The sequence below is a fragment of the Chenopodium album genome, chromosome 12 (assembly GCF_948465745.1).
Source record: "Chenopodium album chromosome 12, dcCheAlbu1.1, whole genome shotgun sequence".
Lineage (NCBI taxonomy): Eukaryota > Viridiplantae > Streptophyta > Magnoliopsida > Caryophyllales > Amaranthaceae > Chenopodium > Chenopodium album.
In genome coordinates, this window is record NC_137845.1 from 22936444 (window position 1) to 22955267 (window position 18824).

The 18824-nt window shown below is 39.8% G+C and overlaps 1 protein-coding gene across 2 annotated transcripts; it reads left to right on the forward strand.

The window, feature by feature from the left end:
* Positions 1 to 3620: 3620 nt before the first annotated feature.
* LOC145570454 (copper-transporting ATPase RAN1-like) lies at positions 3621 to 11914 on the forward strand. 2 transcript variants are annotated; one of them, XM_081629546.1, is made up of 10 exons: positions 3984 to 4122; positions 5772 to 5828; positions 5935 to 6549; positions 7703 to 8129; positions 8476 to 8801; positions 9443 to 9501; positions 9594 to 9936; positions 10138 to 10326; positions 10422 to 10679; positions 11202 to 11914. In XM_081629546.1, exons 3-10 carry the CDS (start codon positions 6055 to 6057, stop codon positions 11676 to 11678), a joined length of 2574 nt encoding a protein of 857 aa, XP_081485672.1. In that variant the 5' UTR covers positions 3984 to 4122; positions 5772 to 5828; positions 5935 to 6054; the 3' UTR covers positions 11679 to 11914. The 2 variants fall into 2 exon arrangements, with proteins under 2 accessions (XP_081485671.1, XP_081485672.1); XM_081629545.1 differs by lacking the exon at positions 5772 to 5828 and having other exon boundaries at positions 3621 to 4122.
* Positions 11915 to 18824: the final 6910 nt, after the last annotated feature.

The following is an 18824-nucleotide window of genomic DNA, read 5'->3' on the forward strand; positions in this document are numbered from 1 at the left end:
GCGTGCCTTTTAGGGTTCTTTTTGGACGTCTAACTAACTTCTCCTTTGTTAGTTTTACTATATATAGAATTTCTTCATTTCTAGAGAGGGAAGCACTTGAGAATTAATAGAGAATTAGCTTAGAATTAGACTTTTGATTAGAATTTTAGAGAGAGAAGCTCAAGATTTTGAAAAACTTTGTTCTTAGATTCTAGAAGGAGAAACTTGGTAATTGATTTGCTACATTTTGATCTTCATTCACTTTGATATTTATCAAAGTTTTGTAAGACTTCTTTCCTCTTTAATGCAATTTTAAGTGTTTGATTCTTGATATATTGTTGAATTTCTATAGTTTGTTTGATTTGATTGTTGATATTAGGATTACAATGTTGATGATGAAATTGATGATTAATTTTGTTATGTTTTTCAATTTTACAATGTGTAGTGAGTAGTTCCTTTGCTAGGGAAGTGGTGAAGCATGTATGAATGATAAGCTATTGCTAATTTGGGGTTTTTGATTGATTTGATGATGTGATTAAATTTGTTGATGAAATTTGTGCATGTGTTTGTTTTGAAGAGGAGTAGCTAACCTTGATTGTTAAGCTAGATTGCATAGTAGTTTTCAATGACACGAAAAATTGATTTGGAAGCTATTATTATAGATTGATCTTGTTTCGCGATTTTCCTTTGAAGTCATTTGTAAAGACATCTAGCTTGACCCTAGGAAATAGCTCTTTAAGTGGTTTTGATTGTAAATATCGTTTTCCCTCGCATTGCTTGATAGATCAAATTCCCGACAAATTAGCAAGTTATCGCGAGTGCATGTGGATCCTAAATCCCTAGTAATTTGATATTGAATTCTATTTGGTAGCTTTGATTGAGTTGATTTGCTAGCTTAGTCCAACCCTATTGTTTAAAATTTTGGAATAGCTTAACTAGAGACTTTAGCTTATGCCGCATTCCCTTGGGTTCGACCCGGACTTACCCCTATACTTAGGGTTGGGTTTGGTTATAAATTTGGTTTTGATCGGGGATTCTTAGAAATCAACGACCTAGGTTTCACCCGCGTCAGCCATCTGAGTCTTGCTGAGAAGGCTGCTTCTTCTCAACTCCATTGCCCGACATTTCTGATTTCGTAAAAAAATCAGCTGCCTTAATGTAGGATTCGCCTCCCGCAGAATGCCTACATATGTCCGAATCTTTTTTCTGACCAAGTCAAATTTGAAGCTACTATGCCTTAATCCTCGGAGGAACTCCGACTAGGCCATTTCATTCGGCAAATTCTGAATTTGAGCTTTCTCCATATTAAACCTCTAGACGTACGATCGTAACCCCTTATTCTTTCCTTGGACTATGGTTGCTAAGTTAAGACTGCGAGTTGTAAAGCAATTGATGCATCCGACTGGATGGCTGTTGAACCAATCCTGTGCCAGACACTTGAGAGTGGTCGGGAAGCATCTGCACCAGCTGGCATCATCCACACTTTGAGGTACATCAGATTTCTGTACGAGGTGACATGCTCCTCTGGGTTATTCGTACCATCATGGCACCCACAAGTACACTATTCACCTTCGCTGGTTGAGGAGGATTGAGAATTTCTTGAGAAAATGGAGGCGGCTTGTCGTCAATATTCATCAAGCGCATTTTCCAATCAATAGGCTGAGGTTGTGCGGCCTGTCCGGCCAGGTATGCTACCTGGTCGTACGACTAGCCATACTTTCCATACTGTCCAAAGATAGGGGGAATAGGAGGAGAACATCATTATAATGTTGTGGTATCTGATACTAAACGACTGAACTACTGGAATTGGAGTTAGAGTACAGTGGGCTTGACTCTTACTAGTCTTGGCCGAGCTGGTATGCTTGGAAAAGGTATGAATGGAGAAATCATCCGACATAGTGGGAGTGGAAGTTGTGTCCGAGTAGGCCACTCGCTCTCGCTGCTTGTGCTGGATGTACTCTCTTACATCCTTCCAATGCCGAGACGGCTCAGTTATTTCCCTCTAAGGTTGTCTGGTCTGCCCCCCAGTCGATTGGGTTTTCTCAAAGAGCCTAAACAAATTCGTCCGTGGCACCCTTGGTGACCTTCCATGTCGTCGGAAGGGGGTATTCCCAACATCTTCAGCATTGGTCGCCCTGCTCTGAGTTTGCTTTGGAACACCTTCTCCTTCTCTCCTGGGCGGCTTCCTAGAAGTAGAAGGCATCTTGCTCTCAAGTTCCTTTCGGAGCTTGTTCAGAGCGACCTGCAAGGAACCAGCAGTCACCGGAGGATCCTCGGCCTCATCAAATGAAGCGGTCAGAGGATCACTAGTGTTAATTATAGCAATGACATTCTCTACTGTGTTCGTCCTGACAAGGACTGGGACCACTGGGATCGGTATTGGGTGTCTGACCATCTTTTGCCATAACGGACGAGTATCCCCACAGACGCCGCCAAATGTTTTGGGGTTTTTTGTGATTCCTTCGGGATACTGGTCGCGCTCTCGGCCGGATGGACGCAGACACATGCAAAAACAATGAATTTACCGGGATATTCATCTCTAACGATCAAGTTAGTGATCGAAAACTAAAAAGATAGAGAGAAAGTAGAGAGAGTTGGAGCTCTTAATGCTCTTTTTTTGTTATGTCACAATCCACCCTCCCATCATAAATGATTCGGGTATTTATAGGGGTGGAAAATTGTGCCCCTTTAGGATTAGTGCCCTAGAATTTCGTGCTCTAATTGGCGGCGCAATCAGGAGAAGGCACGTGTCCATATGGGGGCGTCGTTTTTGCGGCTTTCTCGGGATTTGGGGCTCCTAATGTAATGAGGCCCTTAACTCTCTTTTTTAGGTGCTCTTTGTTTTTGGCACGTGTCATCTTCCTATAGGGACACGTGTCACCCTTTAATTGGGCCACATGTCTCTATGGGATTGGACCACGTGTTGGGGGTATTTTTACCCTAAACAAATATGTATGAAAATGAAAACCAAACAAATCCATTAAACAATTCTAAAAGATTGTATAAAGTCGATGAAGTGTAGATATAAATACAATACTCCCAAGCAAAGCTTGAACGATAAGTATTGAGTATTCTAACTTTGAGGTTGGAGATTCAATACCCTGAAAGGCTACACATACAATTGTTGTATGTGGTCCCTACATACAATCATAATTTGTTATGTTTTAATTGGCTAGAGTTATGGGGCCAAGTTCCATTTGAATTCAATTTATATATGACTCCTAGTTTTCTCCCCTCTTTTGATGATGTGTCAAATTTCTAATGATATTGTATGTAGATATCATGGTTATATGTGTATTAGCTCTCATCAATACCCACTAGGGACAATTTGAAAATAGGTGTTTTTCTTACCTTTTCCTACCATCAATATATCGATATACAAAAGTTTTTGATGTAATAGAGCAGTTCATCTTAGCTACATCGCCTACATATAGTACTAAAATAAACATATACGTGCAAATTACGTTAGTATTAGAAGTAACCTACTAATCTTGATTATGAGTTTGGTGACCTCAAACTAATCCCAAACATATGGGGCCTAATTAAGTTATATCTTCTCTATAGTACTCGGAAACCTTTTCAACACGCCTTATTTCATTTTTTGTAGTACAAAAATACCAAACATGGTAGTACAATGGACCATCTAGTCAGATTTCAACAACACCACATTTGTCAATATTTTCTCTCTCTTCTCCCACCTGCTCCATCAACCTTCAACCTCCTTCTACTTTTACCTCCTTAAATCCTTCTTTTTCCTCCTCGTTTCTTCCTCTTCAATTATTAATAAAACCTCTTATAAAAAAACGAGTTTCCAATTTCCTGTGTTTTGCTCATGCTTCTTTTATTATGGCGTTCAACAACATGAAAGACCTCCAGCTAACGTCGACCCGAGGCTCCGTTGTTTCCAACGCTGTAGACCTTGAAGATGTGCGCCTACTTGACCATTATGAAGCTTCCGGCGCATCATTGGAGGATGGAATTCGTAATTCGCGGAGAATTCAAGTTAGTGTTGGTGGTATGACCTGTGCTGCTTGTTCTAATTCTGTTGAATCAGCTCTTCTTGCCGTTAACGGCGTCTTCCATGCTTCCGTTGCTTTGTTACAGAATAAAGCCGATGTTGTTTTTAATCCTGATTTGATCAAGGTTTGTGTTATTAATTAACTTTATTGATTGATGTTGGATTTGATTCAGCTTTTATGTTGGATTTTGGATCATGTTTTTACTTGAATATTGCTTACCATTATGAACACAACTATTCAACTTGTTAATTTAGGGATAAATCGAAGTTTGGTGGTTAGTGTAGGGTTGAGTGGGATTGCGAATTGATGCTGAATGCTCTACATAAATTATAAGATATTGATTTCGAGTTTAGATAGTGTTATTGGTAATATTAATTAAATGTAGTATTTGCGGAGTAAGGTGTATTTTTGATCATTGATCATAGTATTTCTATTTCTGGAGTTGTTAGATTCTGGATTTTATGATTGGAAGTAAGTAATGACTAGGGTATTGCATTTCTTATTATATTTTCAACTTGAAGCTGTAGTAATTTGCTGCTCTGTGTAACTTTTATCGTTTTCTCGAATCTAATCGTAAAATTAGGTTGTACATCACTGACAGAGGGTTAGAGTGCGGTGTATATACATGGGAAAATAAATTTTTTAGGGGAAAGTAGTTCTAGTGATGTGTGAGTTTTGTGTGTTGAATGCAGGACTTCACTGCCTTCTTAAAGTGACTAACTTTCCATATTAACCCCGTCAATCATTAGCTGTGTTGAGATTGGAAAATTTGCTGCTCTGTATCATTTTCTCAAATCTAATCTTAAAATTAGGTTGTATATCGTTGACAGAGGGTTAGAGCGCGGTGTGTACATGGGAAAATAAAATTTTTAGGGGAAAATAGTTTGAGTGATGTGTGAGTTTTGTGTGTTGAATGCAGGACTCCACTGCCTTCTTAACGTGACCAACTGTCCATACCAAGCACGTCGATCATGAACTGTGTTGAGATTGGTTTCAATCATGGTTGTTAAACCTTTTGTGGGAACATTTATTTTATGTAAAGTAGTAGAGCACTAGAGCTACACGCTCAAACCAACTTCCCAACCAGGGTGAACTCGTCTTACGGTCAAGAATCCTTTCCCAAAATGACAACACAATGTGGAATCCTCGATGTAGCTTCAGGACTCTCTATAAGCAACTGGGATGCCATGTTTGTTTGGTGGAAATTGAGTTCGTATTCATCTGTGTTGGCGTAATGTAACGTAGTTATGAAAACTGCTTGGCTGAAATGTTTGACTTTGGAGGGGATAGAACACCATGCATCACTGTTGGAAAGTTGATTGGTTTTAGCTTTTGATGCGTATCACTCCTTTCTGCCCTTCAGCATGGTTATATATATATATTGGTGCTTATCCAAGATGAATTTCTTCTAGCTGGTGAAAGCTCTTCTGTGTGATTATTATTTGAGAGATGTCCTTTCATGTAAACCTTTATATCATAGTCAGCTTTACTTGGATCTGTTGCTTTTTTCATCTTAAGTTCTTTAGGTCCAGGGTGAAATTTGGCTTCTTTTTGCACTGATGTGTTCTCATAAATAATTATTTCTATTCTAGTAGTTGTTGTCATGGTGACTTAATTTTTAATCTTGCCCTTTTCTATCTTCTGCTAGGTGGATATGTAATTAGCAACTTTTTGTATGTCTTTATCATGACTGCATATGTTAGTGTGAAGCTTTTGTTGAAGTTGGTGCTGTATTGGTCCACTTAATGTATGCCTTTTACTGCTTTTTCTAAGGTGGGTACAATCATCACCAACCATAACAAAATAAAATAGAAAGTAGCTGGTTTGAAGGTATATCTTATGTTGCTTTAGTTATACAATATAGTTTTGTAATCTGTTGTGATTCATTGGCCTCAATTTGTGCTACACTAACTTTTATTAACTGGTTTCCTTGCAGGATGCGGATATTAAATCTGCTATCGAAGATGCAGGATTTGAGGCAGAAATTTTGCCTGAACCAAATTCTTCGCGGACAATTCCAAATAAGACTTTGTTGGGGCAGTTCAATATCGGAGGCATGACTTGTGCAGCATGTGTTAACTCGGTTGAAGGTATGTTGAGGGAGCTCCCTGGGGTTACCAGAGCTGTGGTTTCCTTAACAACTTCGTTAGGAGAAGTTGAATATGATCCATCTGTAGTCAGCAAGGATGGCATTGTGAACGCCATCGAAGATGCTGGATTTGAAGCTTCACTTGTACAGAGCAATGAGCAGGGTAAAATAATTCTTGAGGTAGCAGGGATTTTTGGGGACTTGGATGCACAGTCTCTGGAAGGGGTGCTTTGCCATATAAAAGGAGTGCTACAATTTCGTTTTGATAGGAATTCAAGAGAGCTGGAAGTTTGCTTTGATTCTGAAGTCATTGGTTCTCGGTCCTTGGTTGACGCCATTGAAGAGGCTAGTGGTGGCCGATTTAAATTGAGTGTGAAGAACCCTTATGCCAGAATGACCTCTAAAGATTTGGAAGAATCATCAAAAATGTTCCAGCTCTTTACATCCAGTGTCTATCTTAGTGTAAGTATCACTTATTCTTCTACTTGATTGTTATATGTTTCCACTGAGGCTCAATGGCTTCTGACAAATTTACTTTGTTTAATATCACATTTACACGTATATTTTTAAACAATTCTTCAATATGACCAACAACTTACGTCATGTTCTGGTCATCTAGTGGTTTGCACTTTCTAGCTGTTTAGCACTATCTCCTTGTTTAAATTATTGTTTGCAAGCTGCAATAGATTTCTATCAAGTAGGCGCATTGGATTGGGAAAGTTATATGTAACTATGCATTTGAAGAATATGCATGGAGGTAGAATAAGAAAGGCTGCTTAGTTGACGTTACCTGTCCTTATTGGACTTAATTTACCCAAAATTCAGCTCCTTGTAGCTGCAATTGGGAAATATTCAAGCTTCACATTCTAACATCTTTTGTCCGGAGCACATAGATATCGTGGACCCTGTGTCCTAGCTTACTTCAAATATTGAGCCATTATCAAGTTTGTGCTTTTTTTTAATCTTTGTAGACCTCCAACTATGCTTTCCTTGTATCATGACGGGTTATTGTGTGATTTATCATATAGAATAGAGTTTTGTGATTGTAAACTAGACAATTGGACGTGTGCTTTAAAATGTATTCCCTCTGTTTTCAAAAGTTTGACTCACTGCTGACTCTTGTTTCTAGGAATGCTTTAAAAAGGTGAGTGGATGTAAGAAAAAAATGAATAAAGAGAGATGGGGTTGAAAGGTGGGTGGGTGTAAGAAAGAAAGTGGGTAAAGAGAGAATATAAAAAGGTGTAAATTGTGTGGGGTAGGAGGGGTAAGATAGTAAAGAGGGTTTTTTTTTATTTTTTTTTTATTTTTTTATAAAGCAATATAGTAGAAGTGAGTTGAATTTTTTGAAACGGCTCAGTGGAAAGCGAGGAGAACTTTTGGAAATGGAGGGAGTATATCTGAACAACCAGCTACGATGTTTGCTACTCTTATGATTCTTCCTAATGTATGTATTCGCTAAGTTTAGAAGGGAAGATAATCTAAAATTTAACCTCTCGAATGCAAATTAAACAGCATGTATTCTCCCAGTTCGATGTTAAAAGAAATTCAATGACCATTTGTTGCTTCTTTCATATTGGAAACTTATGCATTCAACTTTGTTACATCAAAATCATAGGTTCCTGTATTTCTTATTCGTGTCTGCCCCCATGTACCGGTGTTGTATCCTTTTCTCCTGTGGCGTTGTGGACCTTTCCTGATGAGGGATTGGCTGACGTGGGCATTGGTGAGTCTTGTTCAGTTTGTCATTGGAAAGCGTTTCTATGTAGCTGCTGCTAAAGCATTAAGGCGTGGAGCTACAAACATGGATGTATTAGTTGCATTGGGAACTTCGGCTTCCTACTTTTATTCTGTCTCTGCTCTTCTTTATGGGGCTGCTACTGGTTTCTGGTCTCCAACATACTTTGAGACAAGTGCCATGCTAATAACGTTTGTTCTCTTGGGAAAATATATGGAGTCCCTAGCAAAAGGGAAAACATCAGATGCTATCAAAAAGCTTGTTGAACTTACACCTGCTACAGCATTGTTACTTGTGACAGACAAAGGTATGCCTACTAAGAGTCACTTATAAATTAGTTTGATTATACTTCATTCTTTTTAGCTGCTACGTTTTATAGTTTATACTATCCACACAAACTCCTTTGACCTTATTTCGTGATGTAAATGTTAGGAAAAATATAGCCATATGGGATTTTGTTAGTTTTGTGTCAATATGTTGACTTTTTATGATTAAAGTATAATTAAAGATATTAGCTATACAAAATGTGAATTGACAAGCGTGGAAGCCCCAACATGGCAATTAAAAAAGCCAGATGAAGTATTATTTACAAGGCCGAAATTGTTGATTTGAGTAATGTTACATTGTTGAATCCGTTTGGTTTTATTCTATAGGTGGGAAATGTTTAGGGGAGCGCGAAATTGATGCTTTGTTGATTCAACCTGGTGATCCATTGAAAGTTCTCCCTGGTACTAGGGTTCCAGTAGATGGTGTAGTGTTGTGGGGTTCAAGTTATGTCAATGAAAGTATGGTCACTGGTGAATCTGTCCCTGTCTTGAAGGAGGTCGAAGCACATGTGATTGGGGGCACAATGAATTTGCATGGGGTTCTTCATATTCAGGCAACCAAAGTGGGATCTGACACATTTTTGAGTCAGATAATAAATCTGGTTGAAACTGCACAAATGTCTAAAGCTCCAATACAGAAATTTGCTGACTTTGTAAGTATTCAGTTGGATAAGTGATATAATGTTACACAATTCAATGATAGTTTGTTTATTTCCTTCCGAATATGTATGTCATTGCTTGATAAGTGGTTGGGAGTTGGGATAATTGATACATTTATTGTCATAATTGGAGGACAATTGCGTTGTTGGTTTTTTCGATAGTACATATATTCTTCACCTCGGTGATGGTAAGCAATTCATCATACTAGCCTCTCCAAGATGAAAAAAATTGATGCTTTCTGAATGCTTAGAGTTCCTCTATCCTTTATTTTCCATACTGTATTTTTTTTCCCGGGTGTTTTTCGAGGAAGAAAGCAACCTTTTGGGATGAGGAAGAGGGCTCGATGAGATTTTATAATCTTTTGTATGGAGTATATGGGAGCAAAGGATCTAAGATGGTATAAAAATTCAGCTGTTGATTAGTGAATCAATGTGGCTCTTGCGAAAACTATGTATTTCACAGAAGTAGGACCTGTTAATTAATCTTCTGGAAGGTTTTACCATTTAATTTTACACCCAACTTTTGTAGTCAGTAATTAGCTTTTATGTGCCATTAGCTATAAAGTTGCTTTGATTTCTGTATATATTCGACTCCATCCTCTTTAATATCTCAGACTGACATGATTTTACTGTAGGTTGCAAGTGTATTTGTTCCTACTGTGGTTGTTATGGCATTGTTTACACTATTGGGCTGGTAAGTCGGGTTTTTGGCATTTTGTGCAATTAGTTCATAATGATACAGTCTCAGATTTAACTGTAATTCATTTTCTGCTTTAATCATTCTAGGTACATTGGTGGAGTGACTGGATCTTATCCTCAAAGCTGGTTGCCAGAGAATGGCAATTATTTTGTATTTTCCTTGATGTTTGCAATATCAGTTGTTGTAATTGCATGTCCATGTGCTTTGGGTTTGGCTACACCTACTGCTGTCATGGTCGCAACTGGGGTTGGTGCAAAACATGGTGTGCTTATAAAAGGAGGAGATGCATTGGAAAGGGCTCAAAAGGTCAATTATGTCATCTTTGATAAAACGGGGACTCTTACGCAGGGAAAAGCCACAGTGACAACTGCTAAAGCTTTCACTGGCATGGATAGAGGAGAATTTCTTAGATTGGTGGCTTCTGCTGAGGTGAATTATTTTCTATTACAACTGAAAATGTTAAATTATAGTTGCATCTGTTGGTTTCCAGTATGACTTTAGTGCTTTGTATAGTTGTATGGTGTAAAATCTTGGATCAGCATGTTAGATTTTAGGTGTAGGTCTCAAACTGTCAATACCCTATTGAATTAATCTCTTTGTATGTTGATATCATATTAATTAATGTTGTAGGCTAGTAGTGAACATCCTTTGGCAAAAGCAGTGGTTGAATATGCTCGGCATTTTCATTTCTTTGAGCCTTCTGAAACCAAGGACTCTCAGAAGAATGACAAGGATTCTGAATGGCTTTTAGATGTTTCAGATTTCATTGCTGTGCCTGGAAGAGGAGTCCAATGTTCTGTTGACGGAAAACATGTTCTGGTGAGTTCCAGACTCTTGAGTGTTGCCACATATGTCAAACAGAAGGGTATAGTGTTATTTGTCTTAACGACTGTAATGATACATTTCAATGACAGATTGGAAACAGGAAGCTGCTTACTGAAAATGGGATGTCAATTCCTAAACACATTGAAAAGTTTTTGGTGGAGCTCGAGGAAGGTGCACAGACAGGAGTACTTGTTGCCTGTAATAATGTACTAATCGGAGCTCTAGGAGTAGCTGATCCTCTGAAAAGAGAAGCTGCTGTTGTCATTGAGGGCCTTTGCAAAATGGGCATTAGACCTGTCATGGTCACTGGGGATAACTGGCGAACAGCTCAAGCTGTTGCCAAGGAGGTATTTACTGATCTTGTTGCCCCATGTTTATTTTTATGTCCTCTGCATTTCTTATGTCTTCCACAATAAATGTTATTTTGTTATTGAAGATGTTCTAAATAGTAGATTTAGGCTATGTTCTCTTCACCTGAAGGTATTTTGATTAAGAACTGATCTGATCTGGGGGTCTGATTTTAACAAGAATCAGTAAAAAGAATCAAGGCGAAGAGAACAAATATATTAAAATTGCTGTTTTGGCTTATGGAAGAATCCAATCATATGATGCAGATAGTGACTTAATTATTGTGGCAATAATGCTATTTCAAAAGCATTTGTGTCCTTGAAAGCAAAACCATTTATTTTCTAGAGTTCCTTAAAAACATGGATGACACATATTTAACACTATTTTGGCAATAATGGCTATTGCAAAAGTGATTGTGTTCATTATATCTTCTCTAAAGTTGTGACATTGCCCTTGTGCTTCACTTTTGTTTTGAATTTTTGAACTGAATAAAGATGACAAGGAAATCACTTGACTGGCAGGTGGGAATACATGATGTGAGGGCTGAAGTGATGCCAGCTGGGAAAGCAGAAGTAGTTCGTTCGTTCCAAAGTAATGGAAGTGTGGTAGCAATGGTAGGTGACGGCATCAATGACTCACCTGCTCTTGCTGCCGCTGATGTTGGTATGGCAATTGGTGCAGGAACTGATGTGGCCATTGAAGCTGCTGATTATGTCTTGATGAGAAGTAATCTAGAAGATGTAATAACAGCCATAGATCTTTCAAAGAAGACATTCTCACGTATCCGTCTGAATTATATCTTTGCCATGGCTTACAACGTAATTGCTATACCCGTTGCTGCAGGAGTTTTTTATCCCTCGATAAAGTTAAGCATGCCCCCTTGGGTGGCTGGTGCTTGCATGGCTCTCTCTTCTGTAAGTGTTGTTTGTTCTTCTTTGCTTCTTAGGATGTATAAAAAACCCAGATTGACAAGTATACTTGAGATAACTGTAGAATAGGGCTCGAACATTGAATTTGTGGGTGACCTTTGGGCTCCTGCAAGTTTTGTACATGTGAGATGATTTTTAACGATTTAACAGGGTAAAAAATTAGCTGCCCTACATTCCTCGTGTATAGGGGAACTGTTGTAACACATCCTGTATACTATGTTAATGATTTTTTTTAGTGGTTGGTGAAAATATGCCACCGTCTTTGTATGGAATAGGCATCGGTTCCATACGTACTCCCTTCGTCATGATTTAGGTGCATTACTTTCTTTTAAAGTCATCCTGTAACAGCGCTATGGAAAGACTTTAAAATTTTATTTATTATTTGTCTCACTATTTTAATAACAACTTTAACTAAATCTATTCCCAGTCACTTCAATATATGATCCACTTCCTGCTAATTACAATTTTTTTTTTTTTTTTTTTTTTTTCCAACTTAGTAACAAAAACTCAACAAAATAAGATAGTTAATTGTTTTGCATAGGGGTGCTAATTGAGTGAGTCTATCACGGGGATGCTTAATGCTTGATTGAAAATTATGGCTTGTGCTCATGCTCATGCTCAACTCGTTACTTGCTAAACTCGTTAACCTCGGCTCGTGATCACTTTAATTTGATCATAGCTTGACTCGGTTCGTAACTTGTGTAGCTCAGTTGTGCTCAGCTAGATGCTTAGATTGCTTGGCTCGGCTTGTAACTCAAAAAATTCGATTGATCTACTGGTGAAATGATTAATATAGGATGAGTAATGTGCTAAAATTATATGGCACAACCTTTGATAAGTTGGTCTTTTCATTGTAAAACAAGACATGTAGAGCAATGGCACGACAATTATGAGGAGCAATTAGATATATTAATCCCTTATATATATATATATATATATATATATATATATATATATATATATATATATATGTATATATATATATATATACATATACATATATATAAATTAAATATTTTTTTAACAATTATTTTTTTTTTTAAAAAAAAAAAAATAAAAAAATTCCACCCCTCTCCGTCAAACCTATTGCCCACCTACTCCTCACCTATAAGGAATCAATATTTAAGGGAGGCCATGTTAGTCATGGTCAATTAGTAGTACCTTGGGGAATAAGTTAGAGGTTGTTATGAGATATTTTTCTATAAATCGGCATCAGTAAGAGAAAACAGAATATGTTGAATAATGAGTGGTATGTTATTGGGAGAGAGTGAACCTCTCGAAAACTCATATTAGGAGAGAATCCACCTCTCGAAAGTGGATTTATCATTCAATTTATTGTAATTTTCATCTTACCAATATAATCATCACCTTCTAATTAACATTCTGCCATTGTTGTCAGTTCCTAGCAAATGGTATCAGAGCAGAACGGTCAACGGTGACCTTATCGTAAATCATGCGCCAATGAGCAGTGAGTACGCTGACGCGTTCTCACAACCATAATTTAAGGCAAAAACAGACAAAATTACAGAGAGAATGTGCAAGAACATAGAGAAGGTAGTTGATAATGCATTTTCTGGGTTAAGATTAGAGTGAGGTCTGATTCGAGAAGGGCTCAAAGAGGAAGAACATCATGTCAGTGCTAAAGAGCAGTCAGCCACCAGTGAATACTCATGTGGTGAGGGAGAAATGGTATCACAAGAGGAAAATAAGGTGGAGGAGAAACTGGAAATTTCTATATCTGATGGGTACCTTTGCTCCGTTGTGAGCAACTTCTCTGGTGGTGCTATGGTGGAGGACTCATAAGATCGGAGGAAGATTTGGAGGTTGGAAGCCAGAAAGGCAGCGGTCAAGGAGTTGTCGTCGGCGATATATTGAGTGATGGATATTGTCTTGCAAGAAAATCACTAGGACGAATGTTCGAGCGTGGTGGTGCCAGAGGGAGCAGATCCGGCGGTGGCCTGGGTGAGCCTGTTGAAAGTGGTGATTTTGTGGGTGGTGTAGTACCGTGTGACTTGCTAAAGAAAATTCCAAAAAATGTTGAGTTTGGAAGGTGTTTTGGGTGTTTTTGTCCCTCAGCTCGAGGACTGATCCGTTTGCGCCTGTACCTGCAAAACAACGGAGACTTAGGGTGGTAGGAGCTCCGCCTCCGACGATCAAGTTAGTACTTGAATGTGGGTAGGAAAAGGTGCGGAAAATGAAAAGTGAGATCTTCTCGGATTCCGAGATCTGGCGCTTCTCTGATGTAAGAGAATGTAGGGTCTGTTGTAATAATTAATTCTTGCCCCGAAAATGGGGTAATCTCCCTATTTATAGGGTCTTGGGGAAATGTGCCCCTGATTAGGTCACTCTTACCTAGCTCTGTTGGGCTGCGCCGTATTACGACTTTCTCGGGATTTGGGCCCTTGAAGGCCGCTTTTTTCTCCCAAACTCTCGGAGGGACACGTGTCAAATAGAGACTGGTCCAATTCGGACCAACCAAAGTATGACACGTGTCAGGACTTGATTGACTCACATGGCATGGGTAAAATTACCCAAAACATTTGCCCCTCACAGATGTGACGTGGCGTGCCACGTGGCATCTGTGACACATGTCACTCAGCCATAGGAAATAGTTTTTTTTTTTTACTGTGAAAATTTAACCTTTCACATTCCGGGGAAAGTTTTTTACCCCTCTATAAATACACAATTTACCCCCCTCATTTTGGACGTTCCCAAAACATTCTAGAGAGAGAAAATCACCAATCCTAGAGAGAGAAAATCTGCCGTCTGCCCGCGTGCACAAGCGTTGTTCATTTTCCGCCTACATCAGCCGGTTTACGACCGCTTGTGCCCCAAGTAAGTAAAGTCGACTTCAGCAACATCTCAGTCGGTCATCACCATTTGCCCCCCTTTTAGAAACAAATGTAAGGTATCGCCTCTACTCCCTTCAGCTCATTTACATTTGCTTCAATTCATTCAATAAATGGACTCATCACCAACACACACAGCACGACCTAGGCCAGTAGTCAGTCGGTCTCCAGGTACAGCTGATTCTAGGACTGGGGGTGCCGGCTCTGGGTGCATGTAGCAATTTTATACTCCTCAACCGACCATCTATGTGTTTGTGCAGGACATGATGGCTAGAACTAAACAGACAGCCTCCAGACGGCGTCGAAGAGACGGTACTTTGGAAGTGCCGTCTAATGAGGTAACCCCGGTTGAGGGGTCAGAGAGCAATGAAAGCTCAGGGGAATATTCCCCGTCTGGGATTCCTAGAACCCCAAGTGACACAATCCTATACGATGAGGGTAGAGACGGGGAGGGAGCCGTCTCCCAGATGGACCTTGATGAAGCAGGCCCCGAAGATAGAGATGGGGAAGAGTCTACATCGGGGTCAGCCGGCGACACGGGAGACGGCGAAAGCTCCACCTCAGGGTCTAGCTCTGAGGATGATAGTGATGCCCCTCTTTCCCTGCTTGAGGATAGTGAGGCCGAAGAGAGGAAAAAATGAGAAGCAAAGGATGATCCCTTTCAGATCCATATCTCCTCTAAAGACATGCGGGCAATGCTAATAGGCATTAAAAGCTTTGTACAGAAACGACCTCTGGGAAATGGATATACTATCCAGGTGCCGCCTGAGCTAGGCACCATCTCCTGGAAAGATGACCAGGAGAACGCCAACGCCTACTTTGGATGCTATGAGGCGGCATTCCTGGCAGGCCTCCGGTTCCCGCTTCACCATGCTGTGAGAGCCATACTCAGGGGTTATGGCCTGGGCGTCTGGCAGCTCTCCCCGAATTCATGGGCTAATATTCTAGGGTATGTAGCCGCCTGTCAGATGCAAGACTTGAATCCCAGCTGGGAGGCTTTTTCTCACATGCACTATCTCAGCCGCAACCCAGGCGGTTGGAGGGCGTGGTATACCTTGACCACTCTCCCTCAGTACCAAATGACATTGGACAAAGTGTCCAAATACAACGGTTGGAAAACCCGTATCTACCTGCTGTCTGCCCTAACCCATCGAGAGAACCGGGAGCTGCGCCAGTATAATTAAAAGCCCGACCTACTAGGTCGCAAATGTGCCCTTCCCCGGATCCCAGGGGACGACTATGACGCTATCATGGAAACCAAGTTTTTTGAGCTCCATACGGAGACACTCTCAACCGGGGACGTAATAAAGGTCCCTAATAATTGGATTCCCATGTGCGCATGGTTTAGAGATGAAGCGTTCTTATCCGCCTGTGGGCTTAGCACGATGTTTCCAAAGCGTATGTTTGATATACATCCGGTTTAACTCCGCTTGTACTATTGTTAGCCAATTATGATTTTGCACTAATCATGCGTTCATTACTTTTGCAGAAGAAGCTTTGAACATGGTGGCTGACGAAAAGACTCCCAAGCGCTCCTCTGCACAAATCCGGAGGGACTTGGCGGAGGCTAAGGCCGCCAAGCTGAAGGCTGAGGTAAGAACAGTCTAACTCCTTGGACTATTGTTTCCAACAGACATTGCCGGTTGTATATTTAATACTTCGCTAATTGCAGGGTGGAGAGGCACCTAGGTCCTTTACTAAGAACTTAGCCAAACGGGGACGGGATGAGACCGCCTCCACCCAAACCAAGCCTGCAAAATCCGCCAAAGTGGCTTCAAGTAAGACGGGCCCTGAAGGCTCTTCTGAGAGGTGAAAGGAATGGTGTCCTTCGAACAAGTGTATTATTCTAATAGCGGGTTCAGAATTATTAGAAAGCTAATATATTCAGTAAGGTCAAGTGATCGGAATGCCTGGGTGGAGGCCGCTTCCGATCAGTAATATTAATATAATTAATATTACAGCTTAATCTTGACTGAACCCTTCGGGTCACACCCAAGCAAATATATGCGAACCAACTCGACGAATTAATTCGGAAGAAATTAATTCGTCACCTGAGTGTTAAATATTTAGACGTCGGTAATTCGAGCTTAGAGCGTCGAAACCGATCGTCGGAAGTCGAGTCTAAAATGATAAAAGACGAGACGCGCAAAATAATAATAAATCGACCATATTCCCGAAAATACCCCTAGCATCGGTGTGCCCCGAGCATCCGAATGCTAGGGGCAAGACGAGCTAGCGCACCGTGCTAGCAGCCCCGGCCAGCCGCGGCTAGGCACAGCAGCAGCCGCGCCGTGCCACGGCAGCAGCCGCAGCCGCACCAAACCGCAGCAGCAGCTGGTGAGGGCTGGGCTCGGGTCAGGTGCGGGCTGGTGCGGGCCGGGCTCGGGCTTGGCTCGTGGCTTGGCTCGGGCCATAGGACCATGAATAAGGGGAAGCTTGGAATATGGGAGTAAGTGGGAGAGGACATGTGGCACAAGGAGAGTATTGAGTGGGGAGCAAGTATGGTCCCCTACTCTCCATGTGGTCCTCACCAACCCATATCACATGGTAATGCCACTTGTAGATTTATTATTAGTTTGCAATTTTAATTTAATTTAGCTTTAAATTAATTTGTGGAATTTCATGATCCCACATTGATGGGATAGAAATTCCCACTCATACTTTCCTCTATAAATACCAACTTTGGGATTTAGAGTAGAGTGCTTGAGTTGGAGTTAAAAAGAGCATTTCATAATTTTTGGGAAAACTCTTAAACTCACATAACACTCGGGTTTAGGTCGGACCTTGCTAACCCCAAGGTAGTAGACCTTAAAGTTGTGTTCGCCCATTTGTGGGTGGATACCGTCGGAGGCGCGGCGCTTGACGTGCTAGTAGCTTTCAAGTAAGAGCCCCGGGTTTTGGGCGAAGCTCGCTTCGAGGGTAAGATTCGTTATCTTTTCTTTGTGAATATTTATTTATGCTTTGTGATTTTAATTATTGCGAGTGGTTCCTTGGGAGGGGTTGTTTCCGCGGTGAGTCGGACTCACCAAACCCCAACAGCGGTATCGGAGCCCCGCTCGTTTATTTTTATAATCATGTTTTTCAAGGTTTATTTTTTGGCTTAATTTTCTGGTTTATGTTGCTAATTAGATTAGTAGCTCGGTTTTATTTATTTAATCCCCTTTTTAATGTCGAATTTGGCCCAGAACCCAGATTTTCGCCCAAGACTAGTGAATCCCCGCCTGAGCTAGGATGGCCGTTGCGAGTGAAATCTCACTCCCAACAGACTTCTTTGTCCGACAGCCGGCATCAAGCTGGTACCGCCTATCACTAGTAGAAAAACAACAAAGGGCACCGGTTCAAACCTGGCCTAAGGCACCGGTTTGAACCAGTTACAATGTGGGGGGTGCCAATTACCCCCCTTTTTGCCACCGGTTTAAAACCGATGCCATAAACCGGTTTTGGCACCCGTTAACCGGTGCCTTTATTTATTTTTTCTACCGGTTAACTGGTGCCTTAAATATAGTCCCGCGCAATATTTTTTTTTGGTGGCAGCAGTTTTTGGCACCGGTTAACCGGTGCCTTTTCAATTATATATATATATATATATATATATATATATATATATATATATATATATATATATATATATATATATATATATATATATATATATATATATATATATATATATATATATTCCTTTTTTCTTGCAATAATATTAAAAAAAAAACACCATGTTATTCCAGCAATAATAACCTGTAATTCCAGCAATAATATTAAATAAAATAATTAATAATATCATTATTATAATTACTAATAATAATAATATTACTAAATATTACAATAAGATACTAATAATATTAAAAACAAGAATTCATATATGTATAGATATAAATATCAAATGAACTATTTCGTTCTCAAAACATGTCAATGTCACCTAGTTTTATTTTTCTAAGCCATAAAATTGAATCAAAAGAGCATTTTATTAATGTTTAAGACGCTTTTTACTCAAAATGGCCCAAATATGGCCTTTATGGCTTTACTTTGCCCATTTCCTACATTTCTTATCAAATGAACTTTATTTATCTCATAACATGTCAATATTATCTAGTTATAGGTGTATAAGGAATGAAATCTCATCAAAAGAGCATAATAACACAAAATGGCCCAAATATGGCCCATATGACTTCTATACAAACCATTTTCTACCTTTCTTATCAAATGACTTATTTATTTCTCATAACATGTCAATGTTGGGTAATATTAGGTGTCTAAGGCTAGAAATCACATCAAAATAGCATTTCATTAAGTTTTACAACGCATTTTACTCAAAATGGCCCAAATATGGCCTATATGACTTCTATTTAGCCCATTTCCTACATTT

Coding starts and splice junctions, on each gene's coding strand:
- LOC145570454 (XM_081629545.1), top strand. CDS start 3,826: ATGGCGTTCAACAACATGAAAGACCTCCAGCTAACGTCGACCCGAGGC. Junction 6,550..7,702: donor CATCCAGTGTCTATCTTAGT/GTAAGTATCACT, acceptor TCAAAATCATAG/GTTCCTGTATTTCTTATTCG. Junction 8,802..9,442: donor TACAGAAATTTGCTGACTTT/GTAAGTATTCAG, acceptor ATTTTACTGTAG/GTTGCAAGTGTATTTGTTCC.